This window comes from Kryptolebias marmoratus, linkage group LG17, assembly GCF_001649575.2.
Source record: "Kryptolebias marmoratus isolate JLee-2015 linkage group LG17, ASM164957v2, whole genome shotgun sequence".
NCBI classification, from domain to species: domain Eukaryota; kingdom Metazoa; phylum Chordata; class Actinopteri; order Cyprinodontiformes; family Rivulidae; genus Kryptolebias; species Kryptolebias marmoratus.
This window is the reverse complement of record NC_051446.1, coordinates 14,405,601-14,429,556: the sequence shown is the minus strand read 5'-3', so window position 1 is coordinate 14,429,556 and position 23,956 is coordinate 14,405,601. Positions and strand designations below refer to the sequence as shown.

Below are 23,956 nucleotides of genomic sequence, written 5' to 3'. Positions count from 1 at the left end.
TGAATATTAAAACCTCCAAAAGCGGCTCTTCCCTGTCTTTATTGCAGCACTGTCTGACGACATTGTGCAAATATCCTTAATTGATCACACAGAAAATTTAATTTAATTAGTTTGTCCACACAGTGTCTTAAGTTATTGCCTGATTGTTACAAAAGATTTTCTATGGTTTGTTTTTTATAAATTTATCTTTTATTATAAGCTAGACTTGATTCTCTTATGATGAAAGTAATTTTAAGAAGTTCAGGTTTGATCGCACTAAATGGTTCAACTTTGCCTCCTTCTGACATGAAACGATGCCTGCAGTCTACTCAAAATGGAAACTCTGGGCTTAATTTACTAAAGCAGAAAACTACCGCTATGAAAACTGTGGATTGTTTTACATACTTATTGGGAATAAAAGAGTATATTGTAAAGTTATTCATTTCTAATGTTATGTATTCATAATAATGTAATAACTGTGTTGATGAAGTCTGCTTGTGTTAGTCCCACTCAAATGTAGAAACTTGATCTGCTCCAACACCTCTAGTCTGAACTGAATGACTTTTTTAAAATGGCTTGTTCTGGTCATTCATTATTATTTTTTTTTGTTGTTTTTGGGGTTTTTTTTCCCTCCAGTTGGGACAGAAGCAAAAGGAGCTGGACCGGCTACAAGAGCAGAACAAACTTTTAAAAGAGCAACTAGAAGACGCTCTGGGGAGAGAGCAAAATGCCAGGGAGGGCTACATCCTGCAGGTAAAATCCTCACCACGTGCCGATTGCACCTGGTGTCAAAATACAGTATAAATAAATAGCAATGCAGGATGTAATCGTGAGTTAAAAATAATTTAAATCTGATGTTTAAATGTTTTGTGTCTATGTAAAAAGAATATGAAGGTGTTTCTGCTATGTAGTCTGCTGTTTGATAGCTCAGATTTTTGTTGCGGTGACTATAAATCTTCAACAGTTTTACTAACAGGTGTCGGTGCTTCTTTTCTTAAACTGAAACGCATGGTTGTGGTGTTTATAGCATGAGTTTTCATTAACTTGTTCTGATGGAGTTTCACATCTCCTGGGAAAATAACTGATTTGATCTGTTGAATTCGAGGTAAGAAACTTATTCCAAAAGCCTTGTGCTGTGCTTTTTCTCACTCTTTTGTTTGAGGCTTTCCCCCTTTTGGGTTCTGCATGCTTTCTGTTTCAGAACTGCACGTTTTAAGTGCTGCTTTTTGTGTAGTTTCCTATAATACAATGACATTTTTTTTAATTTAATATCACTAAAATGGTCAAAAATTTAAGATTTTGTTTGAGGAGATGGGTTTTTTTTTTCCACAATGTTTTTGTTTGTTTGTGACCCCCTGGAAAAAGCACAGTGGAAGCTTGGAGAAAATTCAATTAAATCAAGAAATGACCAAAAAATAAAAAAAGAGAGAACTTATTTTCCTGGTAATCCTCGAGATGTGGTTCTCTTTAAATAGTAGGGAAAGTGAAGTGATGTCACTAATGGCAATGTATCATCAATCTTTTCAAGAGTACAACACCTCCTTCCTCATCACCTCACAGAGTGCCGTTGCAGCATTTGCATAAGCTGAATCAAGACTTACAGGGGGAGCTGGAGTCCCAAAAGCGCAAGCAGGACGTCACTCAGCTGCAAATCCGGACTTTAAAGAGAAGCTACACTGAAGCTCAGGATGCCGTTGACCGCCATGAGGCTGATATTCAGGCTCTGCAGGCTAAACTTGCATCTGCTATGGCTGAAATCTTGGCGAGCGAACAGGCTGTGGTTCGAATGCGCAACGAGCTCAAGCTGGAGCAGGAGCGTTCGAAAGAGCAGGAAGAGGAATATGGACGCAACGAGGCCACCCTACGAGCCCAGCTGAAGGACAGTGAGGACAGACTCCGTGAAGTTGAGGCCAGCCTCTTGGAAAGAAATCAGGCTCTCAGGCACCTAGAGCGCCAGCAGGCCCTGCAACGGGACCACATGAAAGAGATACAAAGGTTGCAGGAGAGGCTGCAGGAGGTAACTGCTCGACTGCTCGCTACCGAAGAGGGTCAGGCACTAAAGGAGGAGCGACTGAGGAATGAGCAACTCTGCATGCAAGAGAGTCATGAGAAGGAAAGACAGAATCTGAGTAGAAGGTTAGCTGAGGCAGAAAGTTCCCAGAAGGAGGTAGAAGACAGACTGTTAGAGGCTGAGCAACAGGTTGAGGCCTTGTTAAGAGGGAGGCGGGCCTCAGGTGGTAAAGAATACAAGGAGGAAATGTTAAAGCTGCAAGAGCAGCTGGCTCGAAAGACTGACATGGTTGAGTCGCTGAGGGAAAGTGTGCGGAGGTTAGAGGAAGAAAAGGGCCATCTCACATGCCGCTGTCAGGAGCTTCTGAACCAGATCGCAGAAGCGGACCGTGAGGTGAACAAGCTCCGTAATCGTCTGGAAACTGAAGAAGCTGATTACTGTGCCCTGGAGCATTCATATGAGAGAGCTACGCACGAGTTTCAAAAAATGAGCCAGTTTCTTCGAGAAAAGGAAGAGGAAATTCGACAAACGAAGGAGATGTATGAAAGATTAATGGAACGAAAAGAGGAGGACCTGAAAGAGGCTCTTGTCAAAATGACTGCACTTGGCACCAGCTTGGAGGAAACGGAACAGAAGCTGCAAGCAAAGGAGGAGCTCCTTTGTCAAATGAGTCAAAGTCTCATCAATAACGCTGAGCCCTGCAAAGCTGAAAAGGATCTGCAGGCCAAGCTTGTGGTTGCAGAGGACCGCATTGCAGAATTAGAGCAGCACCTCAATGCTCTCCAGCTGGGATATGCTGATCTTTGCATGGAAAGGGATCAAATCCCAGAACAGGATGAGAAGGGAGGAATTAATACGTCAAATACAGAGTTTTCTTTAGAGGATGCTTCTAAGACTGAGAACTCTTCAGATAAGGATTCTCAAGCTAAGGGACCAAGAATACGTTTTTCCAATATTCAGTGCCAAAAATATATCAGTCCTGATGACATGGACAGTAGTCATGTGAGCAGTCTGTTAGTTGACAAAGAACAAGATGTTGTTAACTTTGAAAACATTTCTCCACATGCTAGTGACCCAGAAAAGTTTATTTCTATCATACATGCTCTAGAAACTAAACTGCTTGCCACGGAGGAAAAGCTGAGAAATCTTACACAGAACTTAGATGTCCAACAAGTCACTCAAACTGATGACGTGTCCAGGTCGGATTTAAATATGTCAGAAAAAAGGTCTTGCCCAGGGGAAGAAGTCAGTGGTGACAGTGAAAGAAAGAGTGGTTCTGCTCTCGAGGATTACACTGAGGCCCTGGTGTGTGTTGAAAATGGCAGAGAGAAAGTACGGGCAATTCTCACCGGCTCCCATGGTACCTCTGATTCACAGCTGCACTCACTGTCAGAGATAGAAAATGATTTGTTCAATGCGTCTCTGCACATCCGACAAGGCCAAAAGATGTTGGAAGAGCAGTCACCAGTTATCCATCAGAATCAACCCCCAGAGACCGGAGACAGTGAGGCGCTGCTCCTCTTTGCCAAGACGCTGTCATTTGAGGCAGTGGTTTTGAACAAGATGGCTTTGTTAATACAAACTTCAAAGGCTGACCTCCAACAGGCTCTTGTTGAGATATGGGAGGACTTGGAGCACATTAAAAGGAACGAAAAAGACTGCCTGGCCATCGTTTATGCTGATGTTTTGACCAGGAAGTTGATGTTGGAGGCCACGTTCTGGAAGGATGTGGAGAAAGCAGAGACAGATGTTGCTTTATTTAAGCAGAGCAGTGAGTCCGTTGATGTAGATGTTAATGCCGCTGTGGTCTTCAACACCTTCCTCAAAGCAGAACTGGCTTACTCAATTCAAAATCTGAAACTTTGCTATGAGGAAAAATTTGACATGCTGAAAAGGGAGTTGACTGAAGCCCATAATAAGCTGTATCAAAGGGAAATGGCTCTGAAAGCAATTATTGATGCTTCTAAAAAGCCTGAATTGAAAACTGTGATCAAGGAGGTCAAAACCAACCTTGGGTTTGGTAAACAAAAGTTAGCCGACATTCACCCTCCTGAACTTGCTCCCTACATGGAACAGATTGAAATGGAAGAAGCTAGAGATTTGGCTAAGGAAATTGTGGACAGACACTTGGCTAGTGTCATGCCCTCTTGTGGCGTTGAGTCTATTGAATCATTCCAAAACGCCCATGAAAACTTGGCTAATGAGCTCCACAGGCAAGCGGCGGTCCTGCACAAGTATGCTCAAGAGTTAGAAAGCAGTGAAAGCCATCCTGCACTTTCTAAAATGATCCATACGGTTTTAGGGCACCAGGCATCGCACAGCTTGACGAGCACCTCTCTGTGTATGCGTGAAGCCCTTATACAGGCTCAAGTGGCTTATGTAGCCTGTAGGTTACGGGCCATGCATGAGCGAGAGCTGAGTTCGTGTAAGCAGACCAGTCAAAACATGGAAGCTCTGGTGCAGCAGCATGCCTGCAATGTCACAGCAATCCAAGACAAATATGAAGCCTCTTTGCAAGAGGAGCGAGAGAACTTCACCCAAACGGTGGCCTCACTCCAGAAGGAGAATCAGACACTGAAGAGTGAGATCAGCAAACGCGTAAACCAGCTCTCCCAGCAGCAGGAGCAAGTGGCCCTTCTGGATGATCGCTTCCAGAGGGAGACTGAGACCCTGAAGCAGAGGTACAAGATCGAGCTCAGCCAAGCAGAGCAAAGCCACGCCTCCACGGAGCTCGCCCTCATGGAGACGGCAGCTGACAGTCAGCGAAAGCTGGAGCTTCTGCTGGTGGACATCGACAGCCTGGAGGAGCGCCACACGGGCGACGTGAAGAAGCTGCAGGAGCAGTTCGAAGAGAGGATCTGTGAGCTGCATAAAGTCCACAAAGAGGAGGTTGAGAGGTTACACTCTCAGTATGTGGAAAGCATGCAGTGTGCCAAAGAAAGGCCTGAGGTCTTCGACTCTCCTTCCTGTGAGGAGGTTGCCACACCGATGGAAGAGGAGGTGGATGCACAGAGCATGTCAGAGGTGGACTCCATGGTGGTTCTGAGAGACCGGATCCAGGAGCTGGAGACTCAGATGAATAGCATGAAGGATGAGCTGGAGTACAAGCACCTTGAAGGAGACGTGGCCAGCCTGAGAGAGAAATACCAAAGAGACTTTGAAAGTCTTAAGGTTCTTGTTCTTTCATTTTATCTTAGTGATTTAAACATTTCTTTAAAGAAGAGAGTAGTAAACGAATAGTGAAATATAGCAAAACATATTTTCCTTTGGATTTGGGAAATGGTTTGATTATTTATATATATATATATATATATATATATATATATATTTAACTACAGGTTAGATCTTTGAATTCCTCACCTATTTGAGCTTGTTTTAAAGCTAAAACATCTAACTTATGTAGACAGTGTCTGAAAATTCCAACAAAGCAAGGAGGAGTTTTAGAAAATCAATCAGGAAATGCATAATGACATAGAACCCAGTTTGTATTGGATATCAGCCTTTTAAGTTGCCAGTAAATCATACCATTTTCTTAATCCATTAACAGAGTAAACTAGCTTTTCTGGGACACTCCACTGAACAGCAGCTTCACTGCTTTAACCTGCTTTAATAACATAGCTGGGCTTTAGATCGAATAGAAAACTGTTTGGCTTCTATTTCTAACCTTTCCTTGCAACCTTCTGAGCTAAGTGTAGATACTGAACCTAATGTGTAGTCACAAGTAAAATAAATTGTAGATGTAAAATGGATGTTAGTTTGTTTTCCACAGAAATGAGTCATAATGATCAGCTGTTGACCCTTTCTCTCCCCAGGCCACATGTGAGCGTGGCTTTGCTGCAATGGAGGAAACCCATCAGAAGGTCATAGATGACCTCCAGAGACACCATCAAAGGGAAATTTCCAAACTCCTGGAGGAGCGAGAGAGACTGTTGGCTGAGGAGACAGCTGCCACAATTGCTGGTAAGGACATTGTCCTGCAGAACATCCTAACTCAGGCTTAAATTCAATAATCAATGCAATAATTGATATGATAAATTTTTCTTTCATTTAGCTATTGAAGCGATGAAGAACGCACACAAGGAGGAACTGGAGAAGACCCAGCGCTCCCAACTGAGTGGTCTGAACTCAGACATCGATGAACTCCGCTTACAATACCAGTATGTTTCATGACAAGGACACTCAGAACTTTTTCACATTGTGCAGGAGAAACACAAGAGCAGAGCTTTTGTTATCCTGAGCGAACATTTTGCTTTAAAGAATGCAAACAACCAGAGCGTGCAGAGGTCAAGCATTTAATGTCAGATCCAAAAAAGTGCAGGTTCTAACAATAAGCTCAGAGAGGGCGTTCAAAATGCTTGCGTGACTTCTGTTTACAGTGTTGCTTCTATAAAAAAACAAAAAAAACAATCAGAAATCAGAAATGCTGACGGGCACTGGAAAGAGCTTTGACTAACACCAGCTGTGTCAGTCAGCGTTTGTAGATAATGGGAATATCAGGATATAGATTGTTGGGATGACAAGACAAATACTGTGATTTCTGAACTACAGTCAGAAATGCAAACAATTACTCAAGCAGGAAGGTAAAATCTAAACTGGAAAATGATAATGTGACCCTTTAGCAGTGGAAAAACAACCCAGTTGTCAGCTATTTGTTTTTTTTGTTTTTCTTAATTCTATGAAACCAGATGGTCTAGCACTTTCAGCTCTAGTGAAAATCAGTATGTGCATGTGGTGTAAGATCTGCTCACTCTGACCCCCCTGATGTTTAGGGAGGACCTGCAGTCCATCCAGAGAGAACTGGAGGTGTTGTCAGAGCAGTACTCTGGAAAATGTCTGGAGAACGCTCACCTGGCTCAGGCGCTGGAGGTGGAGAGGCAGGCCCTCAGGCAGTGTCAGAGAGAGAACCAGGAGCTGAATGCTCACAACCAGGTCAGAGTCCGCATCCCTGCAACCCCCAGCCCGTCCAAATACGCCTCTGTTCACCGGTTAAAGAGCAACTCTCTGTCCATCAGGAACTAAACAACAGACTGTCGGCAGAAATCACTCGGATGCGCTCCTGTTTCAGCGGAGAAACCACTCTGTCACCTCTTACCCACGGCAAAGACGTGTATGAACTGGAGGTACGTGCCAACCTAAAACCACATACTTTAACACACAAACAAGTTTCCGAACCTAAGCTTTTCTTAATATTTTCCAGGTGCTGCTACGAATAAAGGAGTCTGAGATTCAGTATCTTAAACAGGAAATCCACTCTTTAAAGGATGAGCTGCATTCTGCTTTAAGGGTAAGCAAAACCACCTATTTTTATAAAGTATGTATGTGTAATTTATCCTGCCTTTTAATGTGGTCTATATATTTATCAAACTTTTTCCCAGGACAAGAAGTACGCCACAGACAAATACAAGGATATCTATACGGAGCTGAGCATTGTGAAAGCAAAGGCCGACTGTGACATCGGCAAACTCAAGGAGAAGCTGCTCATGGCCACAGAAGCTTTAGGGGAGAGGGCGGTCGATGACTCCGTTACATCTGGATACGGTCAGAATCTAACATTCGTCATTATTTAACACGCGTGACGTGAGATTAATGTTTTTATTGTGTTTTCAGACATCATGAAATCAAAAAGCAATCCAGATTTCATGAAAAAAGAAAATTCCGCAACCTCCAGGCAGCTGAGAACTCTAAGGTCAAAGGTGAGTGTTGTTTTTGGCTGCTGGTGTTATTGTGTGGACCTTTTCTGTGTTATCTGTGGCCACAGTGACTCCACATTGTGCAGAAGCTCCACTCAGACTTGGTTGTTGTAAGTTTGTCACGTGTCTGTTTTGTCCATCAGTCTGTCATTGAACAGGTCTCATTGGATAGCTGACACCCTTAATGTGGGGTGATTTCCCCAACCAACCCCCACCCCGAGATGTGCTGTAGGTATAGCATGATGTAGACCAAAGCATGCCCGACCTATCCCTGCATGAGTTCTCCTTTCATTCGCTTTCTTTGCACAAGCAAAAGTTAAACATTTCAAGTATGGGAGGGACTTCACTGTATTTCTATCCTGCTGGGTTCTTGTATTAAATTGGTTTAACAGTATTTGGGTTCTCAGCTTCTCGTTACATCTGACACACCTGTAAGATCTGTTGTGTTGTGTGACCATTTTCTAAACTTTATCTGCACGTGTTTTATTTTTACACAAACTAAGTCCCATCCACACGACTCCAGGTGCTTTTAAAAAGCCTGATTTCCTGCTGTGTTTGTGTGTACCTCTCACTCACATTCAAACAGTTTTTGGTGGGAAAATTGAGGTTTTAAAAAACTTAAAAAAAAGAATAATATTGGGGAATCTGTTTGGACTTAAGATACTAACCAAGCAGCCCATTTTACTCCTGCCTGCTTTGACTTTGTGTCCTAAAAACAACAGCAATGAAGCCGTTTTCACCCCTTTTTAATTATTTTTTCCTGCCTGTCCTACTTTGTCCTGATCCTCTGTTATTAAACTTGAATTGTGTGCTGATAAAGTTAAAAACAGAGGAAATTGTAAGCGAGCTAAAACGGTTTTGAAGAATCGTTTGCCAAGCTAAAACTCTCCTTTCTCTGACGCTCATGTTGACGTTCTTGCCACTTATTGCTGTGGTGTGGGTGTATCAGCATCTTCTAAACAGTTATTTTATTTAAAAAAAAAAAATATATATATATATATAATATAATAAAAAAAAAAATAAATATATATATATATATATATATATATATATATATATATATATATATATATATATATATATATATCCGGATTAGTGTAGACGGAGGCTTAAAGTGTCAACTAGAGAAGGAAAAAAAGCTGAATTTTATTGACAGTTTTGTCTTTTTCTCTGTCCTCCTGTGCATTATCTGTTATCAATTCTTCCTTTTTTCTTATCTTTAACAGAGCCTGAAAGAGGGACTAACCGTGCAGGAGCGCATGAAGCTTTTTGAGGCAAAAGACTCCAGAAAGATTTGAATATCAGCAAACAAGAAGTTTCCTTTTTTTAATTTTATTTTAAAATTTGGTTGGATCTTCATGGAAGAGTCCAGACCTGGACCCTCTGATTCCATTCCTCTAAGCTGTCATATTGTCGTTTGATTAATTGAATTTACAGAATGAATCCTGTAAGTTTTGTTTTTAAACATTACTTTGAATTGGAGACGTGTCAAATGGCTATTAGAGGGATTTTTACTGAGAATCTCTTTTGATCGTCAAAATGCTCAAAACTCACAGCAATACACAGTATGAATAATATATATTTCCCAGTATGAATTAGGTATCTGCTGTACTTTACTCTTGTTACAGTGTTTTATATTTAGTGATTTTTATGTGTTTTAATGTTGCACCAGTTGAGTTGTATATAACTACTGGATTTGTGTAGAATGGAGTTTGCTCGTGATTGTTGGGGCATCTGCTGTATTATAACAATGGTTTGAGTGAAGATGGGAAAACAATGTGATCCTGTTTGTGTCTGAGAGTTTTCCAGAGGAGTGTGTCTGTGTGTGACGGGGGGGGGGCGAGATTGCACTTACTTGACTACTTTAAGAAGCTTGTTTTTAACCGTCTATAATTAGTGTAACTACAAGTCAGTTTTTGCAGTTCAACCAAACATTGAGACTCATGTATTATTCAGTGAATGGTGGTTTTCTTGTTTGTGATACTGGATATTTTCCTTCTTTTTGATTTTCCAAGTTCTTAAACGCTGGTTTCGTGTTTTCGTTTGATGTGAGGAAATTACCCTAGCAGAACCATTTAGGACCTTGCATGACTGTACAGCATAATTTAAAATGCAATTTTTTTTTTTCTATTTTATGCTTTAGTGTGAAACTTTTAACATTAATAAGCTTTGCTTTTGCAGATCCTACTGTGTAGATGTTTATTAAGATTGAAATGTTTTACTGTAAGCAGCAGTCTGGAAGCACTTGGCCCAGTCCTGAACATCTCACTAAATCTTGTTGATCCTCAACCGTGTGACGAATAGAAACATACATGAAACCTGTGCAGCTATGGATACACACTGTATAGTATTCAAATCACGCCTTGTATATAAGAATCCGCCACATGGATGCCTTCTGTGTTTTTGTTCGCTCAACAGCTCTACATGAATTATATATAAATGAATATTTTTTATTTCTTTTTGAATGTATAATGTCAAATAAATGAAGTGTTTTAAAATCTGTCTTTATTTTTGTTTTGTTTTCAAAAAGGGCACGCTCAGACTGGTGGATACAATCCTGAAAATTTATTGTAAACAGCCACAGATTAGCACCACTGTGTTCGTCCAACATACAGCCGCTCAAATAATCAGTCGTTTCACATTTTGTACCGCTTTCAGGTTTATTTTATTTATTCTGTTGCAATAAATCTGCTGTTGTTAGCTCTACTAACAAAGTGAACTAACCTTACACATGCATTAGACAAATGCTGCAGTTTAATGTACAATAAGTGCATAAATCATTCAAAAAGAAAAGAGGTGTTTGGAAAAATGATTAAAAAGCAAAAAGCTGTGATTTGCAACTAATTTGTCACTTAAAATGTACTCCTAAGTAGTCAATAACACAGTCAACAAATCTTAAAGAATATTTTAAAAAAGAAAATAAAAGCATTTCAGAAGTTTGAGAAGTGAAGATCAGGAGAAGGTCCCTCAATTTAAATTACTGCATGGCCAGGAAGAGTGTGTCTTAATGTCAGAGTTTTGGTCATTTTATTATCTTTGCAACATAAAAAAAAAGAAAAGTAAAATATCTACACTTAGTCATGATTGAAAAGAAATGTAGGGTTTGCTGGGTTCTTTAATTCCTCAAGTAACTGCATGTAAAATACAATTACAATCAGGTGTTTCAAACACATTTCTATATATATACATTTTTTACCACCAATTACTGCTAAAGTTTTAAACATTTTGAAGACTAAGTGCCACTAAAGCACATGTGTCAAACTCCATTCCTTGGGGGTCGCTCTCCTGCATGTTTTAGGTTGTGTTGTTTTAAAACACCTGCTTTAAATGACTGACTTGTGGACGTACTTCTGGAGAACTCGATGATTTGGTGAGGAGGTAATTAAACCATTTGAATCAGGTGTGTTGGAGAAGGAAAAACCTAACATTTCCAGGACAGAGACCCTTGAGGCCTGGAGTTTGACACCCTTACACTAAAGAGAGCTCTCAGATCTGCTTTAGACTTCCTGCGCCTCACGTTTGTTGTGTTTAATCTAGCCAATTATTGGTGCCAACTGCTGGTCTCCTCGCTCTTCCTCCTCGTTGTCCTTCAAAGCTTCTATCAGTCTAACCCAGAAACCATCCTGCTCTTGGGGGCTCTCGGGCCACAGCAAGTAGGTCTTCCTGCGCACGATCTTGCGTAGGCGTGTGTAGGGAGACAGACGGTGCTCGGGGATCTCCTCAAGGAACACCAGCAGGATGACGTCTCTGCCGTCGCACAGGAGTCTCAGGCTGGCCAGCTGAAACTCCACCGAGCACCACTCGCTCTGCAGGTAGTGATGTGTCACCACGCAGAGGGTGTGTCGAGAGCTGTAGATGGCTGCCTCGATGTTCTCCAGAACAGCAGCGCCTGGGCGGAAGTCTCTGTGGTGCAGGCAGAGCCTCAGCCTCGGCGCGCCAGCAGCCGGTGCCTCGAGGTTGGGCACCAGCTGCCCCATCACCCAATCCTCATCCTTAGAGCTGTAGGAGATGAATGCGTCATACTGAAACCTGGCCTTTGCTGCCCCCCTACGCCCGCCAAGCTTTGCTCTGACCATGAGCAGCAGGTAGCGCAGGGTGGGGCCCTGCGTGTGCCAGGCCAGACACATGCACACAAACAGCATGTCCACCACAGAGCAGCTGATGAAGAGCGTGAACGAAACCTGATCGTAGGAGCAGGCCTTGTCGTTGAACTGCCACAGGTAGGAAGACCTGTTGTTGTCACACTGCATGTTGTACAGGTAGGACACCTGGGGGAGAATTTACCAACAACGTGAGCCGTGAAACAGAGCCCCGTGCTTTAAGATGTTAACACTCATCAGGGTCTGCAGCGCCTGCTACCTGTGTCCGTGTGTTGTGCATGGCCCAGGTCTTGAACCAGGCGTTATCACAAGTGCAGCTTAGATGGTTCTCTGAAACGTCCAAAACTCGCAGGCTGAAACACAAAAATCAGAAATGATACCCTGAAGTTCAAATTCATATAAACAATCTTTATTTAGTACATGTTGTAAAAGTCACTTTTATTTGTCAAACCGGACATGAAGTAGGGGTTTGCTCTGAATTTGTCTTTCACATGTTTACATCTATATGAACGCATCTAATAAATATATATGTATGACTACATTGGTTGACTATAGGGACTATGACTTTGTTTTGAAAGAAAAACGATGTGTACCATTCTTTACCTTTGCAGATTGTCCAACATTTCTTTGTTCACTACGCGGATCTGGTTTGACGGGAGTTTGAGGATCTCCAGCGAATTATTTAGAGGCAGCAGGTTTGTCGGCAGAGTTTCGAGGTCTGCCCGGAAAACGGTCAGCTTCTTCAGCTTCTTTAGAGGCAACAGCACCTCGGTCAGATTCGTTGTTTTCATAACCACTCCGGCTATGTACAGGTTAATCAAATTGACCAAAGGGGTGAAGGCGCCGGGCTGTATGTTCATCATGACGCTGTATCCGATGGCGATAAATTTCAGTTGATGCAGGTCTTTGAAAAAATGTGGCCCAATGTTGCCAATGCCGTGTCCTCCAGGCCCCTGGTACCTCATCTCCAGGTACTTTCGAAATGATCGATAAGACGACACACAAAAAGAGACATTCGTGTGTAAACATGGCGCACCACTCACATTTTTTCTGATTGTGACGGTTAGGACTGTAAAAGGTGTTTACCTGCAGAGAGGTTAAGTTGATAAAGGGAGCTTCATAGGACCTAAAATGGAGGCGATTGTTAAAGAGAACGATGTGGGTCAGATTTCCAAGCCCCAACAGAATGGATGGTGTCAGCCTCTTGATTCGGTTTCCACTTAGGTCAAGGTATCTGTGGGTTTAAAGAACATTCAGCACTGAGAAAATAGAAAGCAAATGCAAAACATGAGAAGGCATACCTTAAGTTTGTCAGATGCTGGAAGGTGCCCTTCTGAATGAAACAAATGAGATTCAAGCTGAGGTTGAGCTTCATTAGTTTGCGTAGTTTACTGAATGTCATGTTGTTGAGGAACTTTAGCAAATTGAACTGCAGGTACAGCTGCTCGAGTTGGACGAGGTGAATGAAAGTCTTTGGTCTCAACTGATTTCGTTTTTCATGAGGGATAGGCGAGCGAGCCTCTTCAGAGGGACAAACCAGTCGCGCTTGATGTCACGCATTTTGTTTTTGTCCAAGCTTAAGAATGTGAGATGCGTCAGGCCTCTGAATGTGTCGTTCTTGATGTGAACGTGATTTTGGTTCAGATTAAGGGTTTTCAACTCCGGGTAAGTCTTAAATGTCGTGTGCGATATCTGCTCCAAACCACAGTTGACGAGATAAAGTTTTCTCACGCTCCTGCTTCCCGAAGACAAACGGGCCACATTTCTTAATTTTGCATCTTTGATAAAAACCACGGATGGAGTGGGGCAGTCCAACAGGCTGGTGTTACGTTGTGGAAACTTGGATCCCTTCAAGTCAACCTGTGTAAAGTGAAATTCACACAAAGTTCTTTTAATTGTTTTGGAACTGCACAAAAACATATTTACCATCATACTACGAGAACGAGTACCTGGACTTCAGAAAGGTTGTCCATTACTCTCAGCACGTCGCAGATCGTCCACGGAGACTTCTCAGCAAACAGAGAAAATGACACACAGGTGAGAGTTTTCTTTGTCTCTGCGTTGAGGCCCATCAGCACTTCTACTCTGACCGACTGAAGAAACAGGAACTTTAGGTTCAGATTGGAGGCAAAGGCATCGGGCTCAAGCTCTAGCTCCGTGTTGTTGGACAGTTTTATGAGGTTGAGGGCGGGAAAGCAGCTCACATTTACCTTCTGGATGTTGTTTGCTGAAAGATTGAGGGACCTTAGAGTGGAGGAGCCTCCGTACTCTTTACAGCTGAAAGACTTGAGCATGTTGACAGACAGATCTACGACTTTGATTTCAGGGAGGTTAAGGAAAAGACTGAAGGGACCTGTGAGGGTATTGCGCGCCAGAAGAAGAGTTTTAAGACTGCTGAGTCCCTCGAATGCGCTCCAGTGGATGTGAGAGATGTTGTTGCTGGTGAGGTTGAGAAAATCCATCAGATTCAGGCCTTTGAATTCTCCACCTTTTAGAGAAGCCAACTCGTTCTGGCTCAGGTCGAGAGTTTTCAACCCACTAATGCGACTGAACGATCCAGCTGGGATGACCCTGATCTTGTTCTTGGACAAGTTGATCGCGGTTGTGTTGTCTGGGATCAAGCTGACGACTTCAGAAAGGTTAACAATGTTTCTGTTGAAGCACCACATGATGTCTTTCTGGGGGAAGTTCTGAGAGCAGCTCTTGAAGCCAAAACCGCAGCAGGCGGTGGTGTTCAGCAGAAAGAGAAACAGGGCGGCTCGACGCATCTTTGCATCATTCGCCGCAGCTTTTTTTTTTTTTTTTTTTAGAGTAAGCACATGTCAGGTCAAGAAGATCTAAAGATATGGTTGAAGAAATAGAAACAAAATATAAAAGGGAAGTTTAAAAAAACTGCTTCTTTAAAGGACACATTTATTAAAACTGGTGCAATGCAAATTAGAGGAAAATAAGTTGAGTGCAGACTTTGGTAATAATCCTGATTTTTAAAAACGAAAAATAGCCTTTGCACATAGACTCACCAGACATTTTAGTAGCACCTGTAATTAAACACCTGTTGAGTTGCTTGTTAACACAAATAGCTAATCAGATTCGCTGCACATCTAGACGTAGTGAAAATGACTCAAAGTTTAAACGGCATCAGATTGGGGAAGAAAGGTGATTTAAGTGGCTTTAAACTTGGCGTGATTGTTGGTCCGAGTATTTCAGGAACTGCTGACTTTCTCGGATTTTTACACACAACTATTTCTAGGAATTATTGAGAGTGGTTCAAAAAAGAGAAGTTATCCAGCCAGCAGCAGCTGTGTGGACAAATATACCGCCTTGTTGATGTCAGAGGAGAATGGGCTGACTGGTTAGAGATGTAACAGCAATTTAAATAACCACTCGTTACAACCAAGGTCTGAAAAACCAACTCTGAACACACAACACATCCAATCTTGAAGCAGATGAGCTACAACAGCAGAAGACCACACCGGGTGCTACTCCTGTCAGCTAAGAACAGGAAACTGAGGCTACAATTCACACAGGTGCACCAAAATTAGACAACAAGAGACTGGAACAACATTCCCTGCTCTGATGAGTCTGGATTCAATGATCTCCATCATTTAAATGTGTAAAGTAACTCAAACACTGACACATTGAGTAACTTTCAACCCAAGTAGTCATGAAATACGAGAACTGACCTTTCTCATGCGTGTTGCAGCTGCCCTTTGTGTTCTACTCATCTCCTTTGTAATTCCCTATCTCAAACCACGTCCTCTTTTTAGAAAAATAAAATGACAGTCCCCCCCCCCCCATGAGGTATTTACACTTCTGAGCTTCTTCTTTTTTAACAGAAGAGTCACGCAGTGACTGCTGACCACAGTGATTAAAAACATTCAAATCAAGGTAAAAGTTGACATGATGCACAACACATACAGTATATATGGAAAGTCACTCAAACTTAGTCAATTAATGTTTGACTGTATAAATAAGAAAAATTTAACCCTAATATTCATATATACAGTATAAAAATCTAGTCTTTTATGCATTTTTTTGTATTTAAGTTGTCCTCCATACAGACCAATGTTTGTTTACCTGAAATATCTTTTCCTCCTTTTGAGAAAGGTAGTGTTTTTGTTACTCTTATTCACATGTCTGACCTTTCATTCCTCATTTGTGATGAAGACATCGAAAGTTATTCAGTTTTTGGCAGTTCGTCTTCACGTGTGGGCACTATATGAGCAATAAAAAAAGAGCCACGGCAAAACTTGTCTGTTTTTGTCCACATGAGGGAGCCCTCAGCCTAGATTTGAATGAAGCCGTTGTACAAATATCTACATTTGGGACAGTTAAGGGTGACAGACCAGCAGCTGCATAGGGTGCAGATGTATTTGGCAAAGCAGAGACCCCACTGGGGCTTTGAGGGAGGAAACTCCTATTAGGACCAGTGAAAAATGAATCCTCCAGAAGGTCTACAGGACCAGCAAGAAAGGACCCACTCAGGTAGGGAGTGAGGTTAGAGGCACTTTCAGTGCAGCAAGCTCTTTCTGGAAGGTTAGGTTCAAAGCTTTGCCCCAACACAGACCAGTGGAGACGTATCTTTTTCGACCGCCCAGCATACTTGAGTAGACCAACAAGAATGCTCAATTACTTGGGATAGAAGAGTGTTCTCCTGAATCACACACACACACCTACTGAAGCCACCCATCAACATCCATCTATCTATTCATTCATACATCGTCTATCTTTCTAACGAAGCAGACATTGTAGTGGTTGACAAACTACAGAAGAAGGCAGTAGTGATAGTAGTGAAGAAGTGACTGTAATCACAAGAAGAAGGGACATAAGAAGCTGGAGAAATGCCAAGGGCTGAAAGAGGAAACGGAGAAGTTGTGGAGGAGAGTCAAGGCCTCAGTGGTGCCAGTGGTCATTGGAGAGTGGCTCCAACAGATCCCAGGAACAACCTCAGAGATCTCTGTGCAGAAGAGTGCAGTCCTAGGAACAGCTAAGATACTGAAGAGAAGCCCTGAAGATCCCAGGACTCTGGTAGAGGACCTGAGCTTCAAGAAGTAAAAGTGCAGCTGCACACTTCGATGAAAATAGGGTGAGCTGTGTGTTTTTTCTCAGTATATTGTATAAATTTATATATTATTCAGGAGAACACGATTAATGTTCAGTAATAATCTTAAGCATCAAGTGATTCAAATAGTTTTTGCAACATTTCTGTGTAACTTTGGCAAGCCTTTCAGTAAGCCTTTCAGGCAAGATTAAGTCTAAAGAGAGAGAAATTAAAGGTAAAATGATTGGACAGTTATTTGACCTCTTCAGTTTGAACTTCCACTGGTGGTTCTGCTGGTCCTGGCAGCTGACCTTTGAGGCTGTGTGTTGAGTTGCGATGAAGGTGAAGAGGCCGGAGGATCCAGGGCACCTGTCCCCATCGTTGGAACAGACGGCCAGTCTTAAACATGGCCGACAAGAGGCTCCGCCCTGCAGCCGTGACCTTTTGCAGTGGGGTCTTCTGAGTACAGGAGGACTAGCACAGGTAACCTCACTGATGGCACTTTGGCTTGAGGAGCTGCTTCACCTTTATCACAGAAATGAAGCTGAGATTTCTTCTCACTCCTTTTGTCCTGTGGGGCAAAAAGAAGTGAGCTGCCACTTTGGATCTGTTTGTCTCTTTTGTGTCTGTGTGATCTCTAGCTTCGTATGTATCTATATATTTACATGTTTTTAGTTGATCGAGCTCCACTCATATTTGATTACTTTCTTGTTATTTTTTTGTATCATGTTGCTCATTCGAAACCAGCTCTACCTACAGTGACCTTCATTTTCATAAAAGAATACCACTCTTTGTTTTACAGTGTATTATACGTTTATTTTCATTAAATAAAATGAACCAGCCCAAATTTGACATAATATATTTATGTACACATATATAAAACATTACCCTTTACAGTAGTTTATCATTAATTACATTTATTGTATTTACAACATCTACAAACCCATTTAAAGGATTGTCTCTCTGCCGGTTTTTAATGAACTCAGTTGTTCAAATTATTCTAACAGAAATTTATGAATAATTTTTTATATTCTTTAAAGACAAATTTGACACAACAATCAGTGCCCTTGGTGCAACAGAAAAACAGCTTTTTTAATATTTTTATTTGTTTTCTGTTTGTCATTTAAGGTGCAACTGCTCTGCTGAAGATGCACCCGACTCCTTTTCCAGCCACTTAAAATCAGAGGCATGCCTTTAACAACAACAACTGCATTCAACTTATGTTATTAGTGATGATACAGCCTGAAGTTTAGCTGTCAGGAGCAGTTAGAGGGCTCGGAGGGCACTGGGCGTCCAGGCGCTGTATGGAAGGAGGTCTCTTTGGAGGTTTGACGGAAGAGGGGATGTCAGCAAACACGACTGATCGGCCATCGGGGCAGAGCAGGACGCTGGAGTCTGCCTCACACTTAGTGGTCCTGCTCGGCCACAAGGCCTCAGCTGACCTCAGGTTGAGAGCAGCTGGAGGGAGGACCTCCGTGTTTACGACCGATGCTTGACTCATCTTGATCAGCATGTCCAACGACTGCTTCCGGCTCTCAAGAGAAGCCCTCATCATCTTCCTCTCCCTCTCCTGCTCATTCTCCTCTTCTTTGTCGTTTTTCTCTTCCAGCTCCTCGTCCTCCTCCTCGGTCTCCGTCGTGTTGCTTTTAAGGCTGCTGTCCTTTCTCACGCTCTGCTCTCCAAGAGAGTCTGTCAAGTCCCTTTTAACCGACAGGTCGAGAGGTCCGTCAGTCTGGACGGCTGTCCTCTCCAGCGCCTGATGAATGTGAGACAGCTCGCTACGGATTTTGTTCAGGTGCTCCCAGAGGTGCCGCTGGGCAGGAAGGTCCTCTTTTTCGAGGTTGGAGATTTTGTGTTCGGCCTCCTGGTACTCCTGCAGTGCCTTGGAGAGATCACTGAGGAGAGCAACCACTGACTCAGACGCTTCTTCCTCAATTGTTCTGGCGGCAGTCGAGTCTTGACTGTTGGTTTCCCCGGCAGCTGACAGAGAGGCCGTTTCACTGTTGGGACTGGAGAGGGCATGGTTGTACCACAGTTCACTTGGCCGGTTCGGAAGCTGAGCATTCTGTAAACTATAAATGAGAGAGAAAGACTATATTTTTTATTTGAATAACAAAAGTATTTGAGACAGAAAACAATACAGTTTAGTGTAGCTATAGTAAATACAAAAAAGGGCTCATGCCTTTGCTGTTACCATTTCCGTTGCCCATAAAAACTTTTTATAAAATCAAACAGTAGCATTTTGATCATCTCTACCTGTTTTGTAAAAGAAGCTTGTCAGCTGAGGCAGTCTGGATGTTCTTCAGAAGGTCCAGAGTCAAACCCATGGCTGGCTTCTTCTCCACAGGTGTCTCAGGACTCTTCAGTGCAGCTCCTGTCCTCTTTAGACCACAGCTGGCTCTGCCTTCTTTGGCCTGAATTTTATCTGCCAACCTGAAGTTCTGGTCAAGGGAGTCCCTCTGAGGTGACCCCCAGCCACCAGGGGATACCATGTTTCCTGGCCGCAAAGCAGGCACTTTCCACAGATTGACTTTAGGCTGGAAGCCAGACAAAGAACTTGTCTCTGGACTGTTCGTGGAGGTCTTGAGAGATTTGCCAGCGTCTCCCTGACTGGAGGCTGGTCCGAATGTGTGCTCACACAGGAAGGGGTAGTAAAGGTGAGGGGGGATGAGAGCTCTGTCTAAATGCGCGTTGGAGGCCGGGTGCATCAGCTGAGCGGCCGACGCCAAAAACGGAAGCTGGGCAAACTGTGCGTGGGTCTGAGCAGTGACACTGGAGGCTGCGGTGGGAATCGCTGAGTTCATGTAAGAGAATAAGCTTGGGCTGATGGGATAACCTACCCCGAGCACTGACAGATTGAGTCCAGTGGGGTCCTGGTAGTCCACCAGGTTTGGCGGGGGAGGGTAACAGGGGATTGAACCGTTCACTCGAGGCTGAGCACCTTCAGCTTTGGCTTTCACGTGTTTGGATGCCAGCAGTCGCCACTGCTCTGACAGCTGCCCGGGACCCGTCAGACAGGTCATTGGTAGCTTATAGTGTCTCAACTGGGCCTCTACCTCTACAGAACGTGCTCGTAAGAGCTGATCTTCAAGCGACAGCATGTCAGCCATCAGGAACTCTGACTCGGGCTGTTTGCTTTTCTTAGTGGCGGCCTCTGTAGCGTCTCCTCTGTTGTTGCTGGAACTTTCTTTGGTCAACCCTGTGATTTTGTCACGCTCCTTTTGTCCTGCTTCTTCATCTGCTTCTGCTCCCTGGACATCCCTGCCCTCACCATCCTCCTCCGCAGTCCTTCGCTGCCCCTGCTTGTCCTCGTTGCGCATTACCTGCTCCAGCTCTTCTGTCCCGGCAGCATGCAGGCCATGCGCCTGTTGGAAGGGTCGTAGCTGGTCTGGGTGCAGGATGTTGCCCTTCTTGTACGGCCAGTCGGACTCTATAAGCAGGGACAAGGAGTTCTTGCAGAGGCTGTACTTCATATGGTTGTACAGGTGGGACTTCTCCATGCAGGTGAAGGGACACTGGAAGCACTTGTAATTGTAGGGTTTGCCCCATGGCCGGGGAATGTAATGAGGCTTCTTAGGCTTCCGCTCCTTATGTTTGCTGGCAGATGTCACTTTGCAGACTTCATCCTTGGACATGATTGAGGCTTTTTTTTAAGAGGACTATGTAATGCAAATGATTGTTATTTGGGTGCGTTGAAATATTGCATCCTCTTGATAAATTTCCCACTGTGCCTATGAAAGAAACAAATAAAAAAATAATGAATTAAGGAGTGAAGCTAAAAAACTGAAGAACTAGTTCTTTCCCATCACATATTTCTTTATGACTTGACACCTTGCCTTTCTGTAAAACATCTCAATAAGAGTTGAGAGCACACTAAAGGATGAACGTGTGTGTGTATATTAAAAGAATGTATTTGTTGTCTGGCTGAGCTGAGCGCTGCCACTAACCTAACTGCAGGGAGGCTTGGGCCGCCCCACTCTCACTGTACCTGCCACTCCTCATTAGTTCCAATGCAGCACCAGGCGATCTCAGGGCCCCGGGCTGGGTGGGGGGGCTGTCACTGGGGACCCAGCACCTGTGCAGGGGCTCTCAACTGCGCTGAGTTTAGGGCATGGACCCTCGGAGGGCAGCTACAGGCACAGCGCGCCCATCCTGTGGATTGTGTAGGACTCGTAGAGATTGTAGAGAAGTTGGGGGTTTGAGGCCTGATTCTTAATGAGGGCCTGTGCCTATAGGGCGTCATTAGTGCCAGGACCGGGATCTGGGTCAGGACATGGCGCATAAGTTCAACTGGTGCTGTCTCATTTGACTATTTCTTCTTTTAGAGTCGGGTCATTCTTGATAAGCACTAATAAAAGTGATTGTGACGTCTTATTTTCTGAATGTAAATGGGGTAATAAGACAGATTATTAATATCTTGTTACTGGTGTTACAAAATAAAATATGCTTTTCTATTATGTCTTTTAAAAATAGGCCTAACTGAGCAACTTTAAATTGTATGTCCTAATTATAGTTTATGATATAATTTATCTTATTTTTATTTTGAAATGTAGATATGGCTATAATCTCGTATGCATCCTGTTTTCTTTGGGTCGGCATATCAGTCTACTTTTTCTCTCATTAATCTTGTTCTTTTTAGATTCTGCGTACTCTTGTTAACCAAAAATAAAATGGTTTAATTCAAATCCTTGCATTCTGATTAATTAAATGTGATTTTTCTTTTTTAAATCATTTGTTAAAATACTTGTGATATTTTTCTACTCTGAGCCAAGCTGTGGGCTGAAGCCTGCAGAGAAGCGGGGAGGAGTTTGCTTCTCGGTTTAAAAGCTTTGAGGCTTTTATTTTGTCTTTTTCCTCAGGTCATTCGAAGATGAAAGCGTGCGAGAAGTTTAGACTGCAAGGTAAATAAAACAGAAAACTTCATCAGGTCATGGTTTTTACCTCACAAAGACTGCGTGTTGCCAAGTTTTAAGTTGAAGGCCAGTGAAGCGGACACAGGTGATGGATGGCCGTTTATACTGGGAGACAGACTAATCTATAAAAGCCACGGCGTGAAGGTTCGCGATGAAAGATGCAGTGAGTCTAACACAGGATGGCACGCTGTTACCCACTGCTCTCCCTGGACTGGACCCTCAGAACTGGCCCGTTAGCGGCTGACCGTTTGATTGGCTCTGTTGTGCGCCTCAGGGGTCTGACCTGAGCTTTGAGCTCATAATGGAGTCTAACAGCTGCAGCTACGAGACGATCAATAAAAATCATTTTTTAGTGTACATTTTTCCCCCTCTCCTGGCCATTGCTATCTGCTCCCCTCCCACACCAGCGCCCTCTTCTCCTCCCCTGCCGCCTCGTATCCAAACCCTGCGGTCTTGTTTCAAGCTTTTAGGGATGGTGATCAAACACGCCCAAACGCTTGAACATGTATCGTTGCAATTAAGAAGGTTCACCACTAAAAGCTTTGACAAGCCACAACGCTACGGCGACCACAGTGCTTCAGAGTACACAGGAAGGGCTTTGTCTACAACTCATAAATGCAGGGGAATAAGTTTTAAACTCATAGTAGATAAAATCATGCCTTAAATTTATCACTTTACCTAGGATGTAAGGAGGATTTGTTATGCCGGCCTTGTGAGGAGAGAAGATCTGGAAAAAGAAAAATTAAATTACTTTTTTTTCTTCTTTTTTTTTCTTTTTACTTTAAGCAGAATGAAATGCCCAGAAAGATAAAAAACGCAGTTTAATATATCATCTTATTGGTATAAATAAGTTTATATTCAATTTATAAGCAAAACAATAAATGATACTGCTGATAAATGATTAAAAGCTGTTAAACTCCTAGTTATTAAAATCACATTTCATAAAAAAGAGATGATCTTGATAACACAGTTGCTAAACTAAAACTGCAAAAAGAATATCAAACCATTAAGCATCAAGTTAAAAAGCAGACTAACCCGTGTAAAGGGCCACATCATAACCTTCTTTTAAAACCTAATTTCTATTTTTTTTTTTTTTATAAACTGATCCTCTTGCATACCTCCAGCTGCTTAAAAGTGCGTATGGAAATGGATTCATTCATACCTAGAGAGCGTCCCGGCGTGGCTGTCTGTCACTTCTCTGCAGCAATAGCAGCAGGGCAGCGCGTCCCGCTCAAATGGGAGCGCAGGAGCGAGAGTTGAGATATATATTGACTGGGAGCACTGCCCCTGAGGCGCTACAATACAGCAGCTCCCCCCTCCTCTGCCATGTAGCCCCCCCCTGGATTGTCAAATGCGGTCTCTACCTTGCAACCAGGACGCAGTATAGCAACTTACAGATTATTGGTGAAGGTTGGTGTGGGTTCATGTTAAATCAGAGGTTAGAGAAAATGTTTGGTGGATTTGTACGTCCTGCTCGGGTTTTTTTTATTGTTTTAAATAGAAGGAAAAATGTTGATTCTTGATTATTGTTTTCTTTATTTGGCCTGACCAGGCTGGTTTTATTTGGTAATTTAATGCATTCAGCTTTAACCTGTTCAGAGACAAGATTTATGAAAAGAAATAACATAACAGTATTTCAAACTACCGATAATACATCGGTACTAGAGATAATTTATTATATATTATTATTGATTAATACCTGTGCGATGTCTATTTTTCTGCTAGTGAAAAAAAGGAAGAAAAATTACAAAATCATCATGAAGCCACGTTTTCTATTTTTTCCCTGCTGCCAAAAAAATGTGTTTAAGCAAACTGATTATTGACCCACAGCTTCATCATTCTCATCCTTTTTTGTTTGCTTGTTTTAGCTTTTTTGCTTTAGTTTAAAAGTAGGTATGAGTTTTTGCACAAGTTAATTCCACCTGCATCAATAACAACCAGCCAACTCAGTGAGAAATAACTAAAACTGACCAACAGCTCAAATTTGATCTCTCACACAGTGTGAGTCACACTTCACTTCTCTTTATTTATGCTTTTTTTCTGTATTTACTTCCTCTCTTTAGTCTCTCTTGCACTCTGAAATCTAACTTTAACCTCTCAGCCCTTATTTTCTGTCTTCCATTCTTGACTTTTGGGTCAACTCCAGGTTCTGCCTTCCTCTCCAGTGGCTGGCTGGATGGGAAGCTGGCATGCAAGCCCCTTTGAGAAATCAGTCAGTGTCC

The 23,956-nt window shown here is 42.7% G+C and overlaps 2 protein-coding genes and 1 pseudogene across 5 annotated transcripts in view; 1 reads left to right on the top strand and 2 right to left on the bottom strand.

Moving 5' to 3' along the window:
- The window catches only part of si:ch73-103b11.2 (protein outspread), a 52,072-nt gene extending 41,894 nt beyond the window's left edge, over positions 1-10,178 (top strand). For 3 of the 4 annotated variants that reach the window (XM_017418320.3, XM_017418318.3, XM_017418319.3), the window contains 10 exons: positions 616-732; positions 1,508-5,161; positions 5,803-5,950; positions 6,042-6,147; positions 6,760-6,919; positions 7,003-7,110; positions 7,188-7,274; positions 7,366-7,528; positions 7,598-7,683; positions 8,907-10,178. In XM_017418320.3, the coding sequence (XP_017273809.1) occupies positions 616-732; positions 1,508-5,161; positions 5,803-5,950; positions 6,042-6,147; positions 6,760-6,919; positions 7,003-7,110; positions 7,188-7,274; positions 7,366-7,528; positions 7,598-7,683; positions 8,907-8,978 (4,701 nt within the window). In that variant the 3' untranslated portion in view covers positions 8,979-10,178. Of the gene's footprint in view, positions 1-615; positions 733-1,507; positions 5,162-5,802; positions 5,951-6,041; positions 6,148-6,759; positions 6,920-7,002; positions 7,111-7,187; positions 7,275-7,365; positions 7,529-7,597; positions 7,684-7,823; positions 7,909-8,906 lie in introns of all 4 variants that reach the window. The other variant, XR_001808617.3, reaches the window with a different exon arrangement.
- On the bottom strand, positions 9,721-14,861 carry LOC112450572 (annotated as a pseudogene).
- A 2,779-nt stretch (positions 14,862-17,640) lies between these two features.
- prr35 (proline rich 35) lies at positions 17,641-22,996 on the bottom strand. The gene is made up of 4 exons (XM_017418292.3): positions 22,897-22,996; positions 22,413-22,461; positions 19,078-20,552; positions 17,641-18,893 (listed from the first exon to the last, which is right to left on the bottom strand). Exons 3-4 carry the CDS (start codon positions 20,454-20,456, stop codon positions 18,071-18,073), a joined length of 2,202 nt encoding a protein of 733 aa, XP_017273781.1. The 5' UTR covers positions 20,457-20,552; positions 22,413-22,461; positions 22,897-22,996; the 3' UTR covers positions 17,641-18,070.
- Positions 22,997-23,956: the final 960 nt, after the last annotated feature.

Bases quoted from the DNA above. Each gene is read 5' to 3' on its own strand.
- prr35 (XM_017418292.3), bottom strand. From the start codon at position 20,456: ATGTCCAAGGATGAAGTCTGCAAAGTGACATCTGCCAGCAAACATAAG. The intron at 18,894-19,077 runs GTAGAGATGATC...TCTCATTTATAG, and splicing joins AAGCTTCTTTTACAAAACAG to TTTACAGAATGCTCAGCTTC.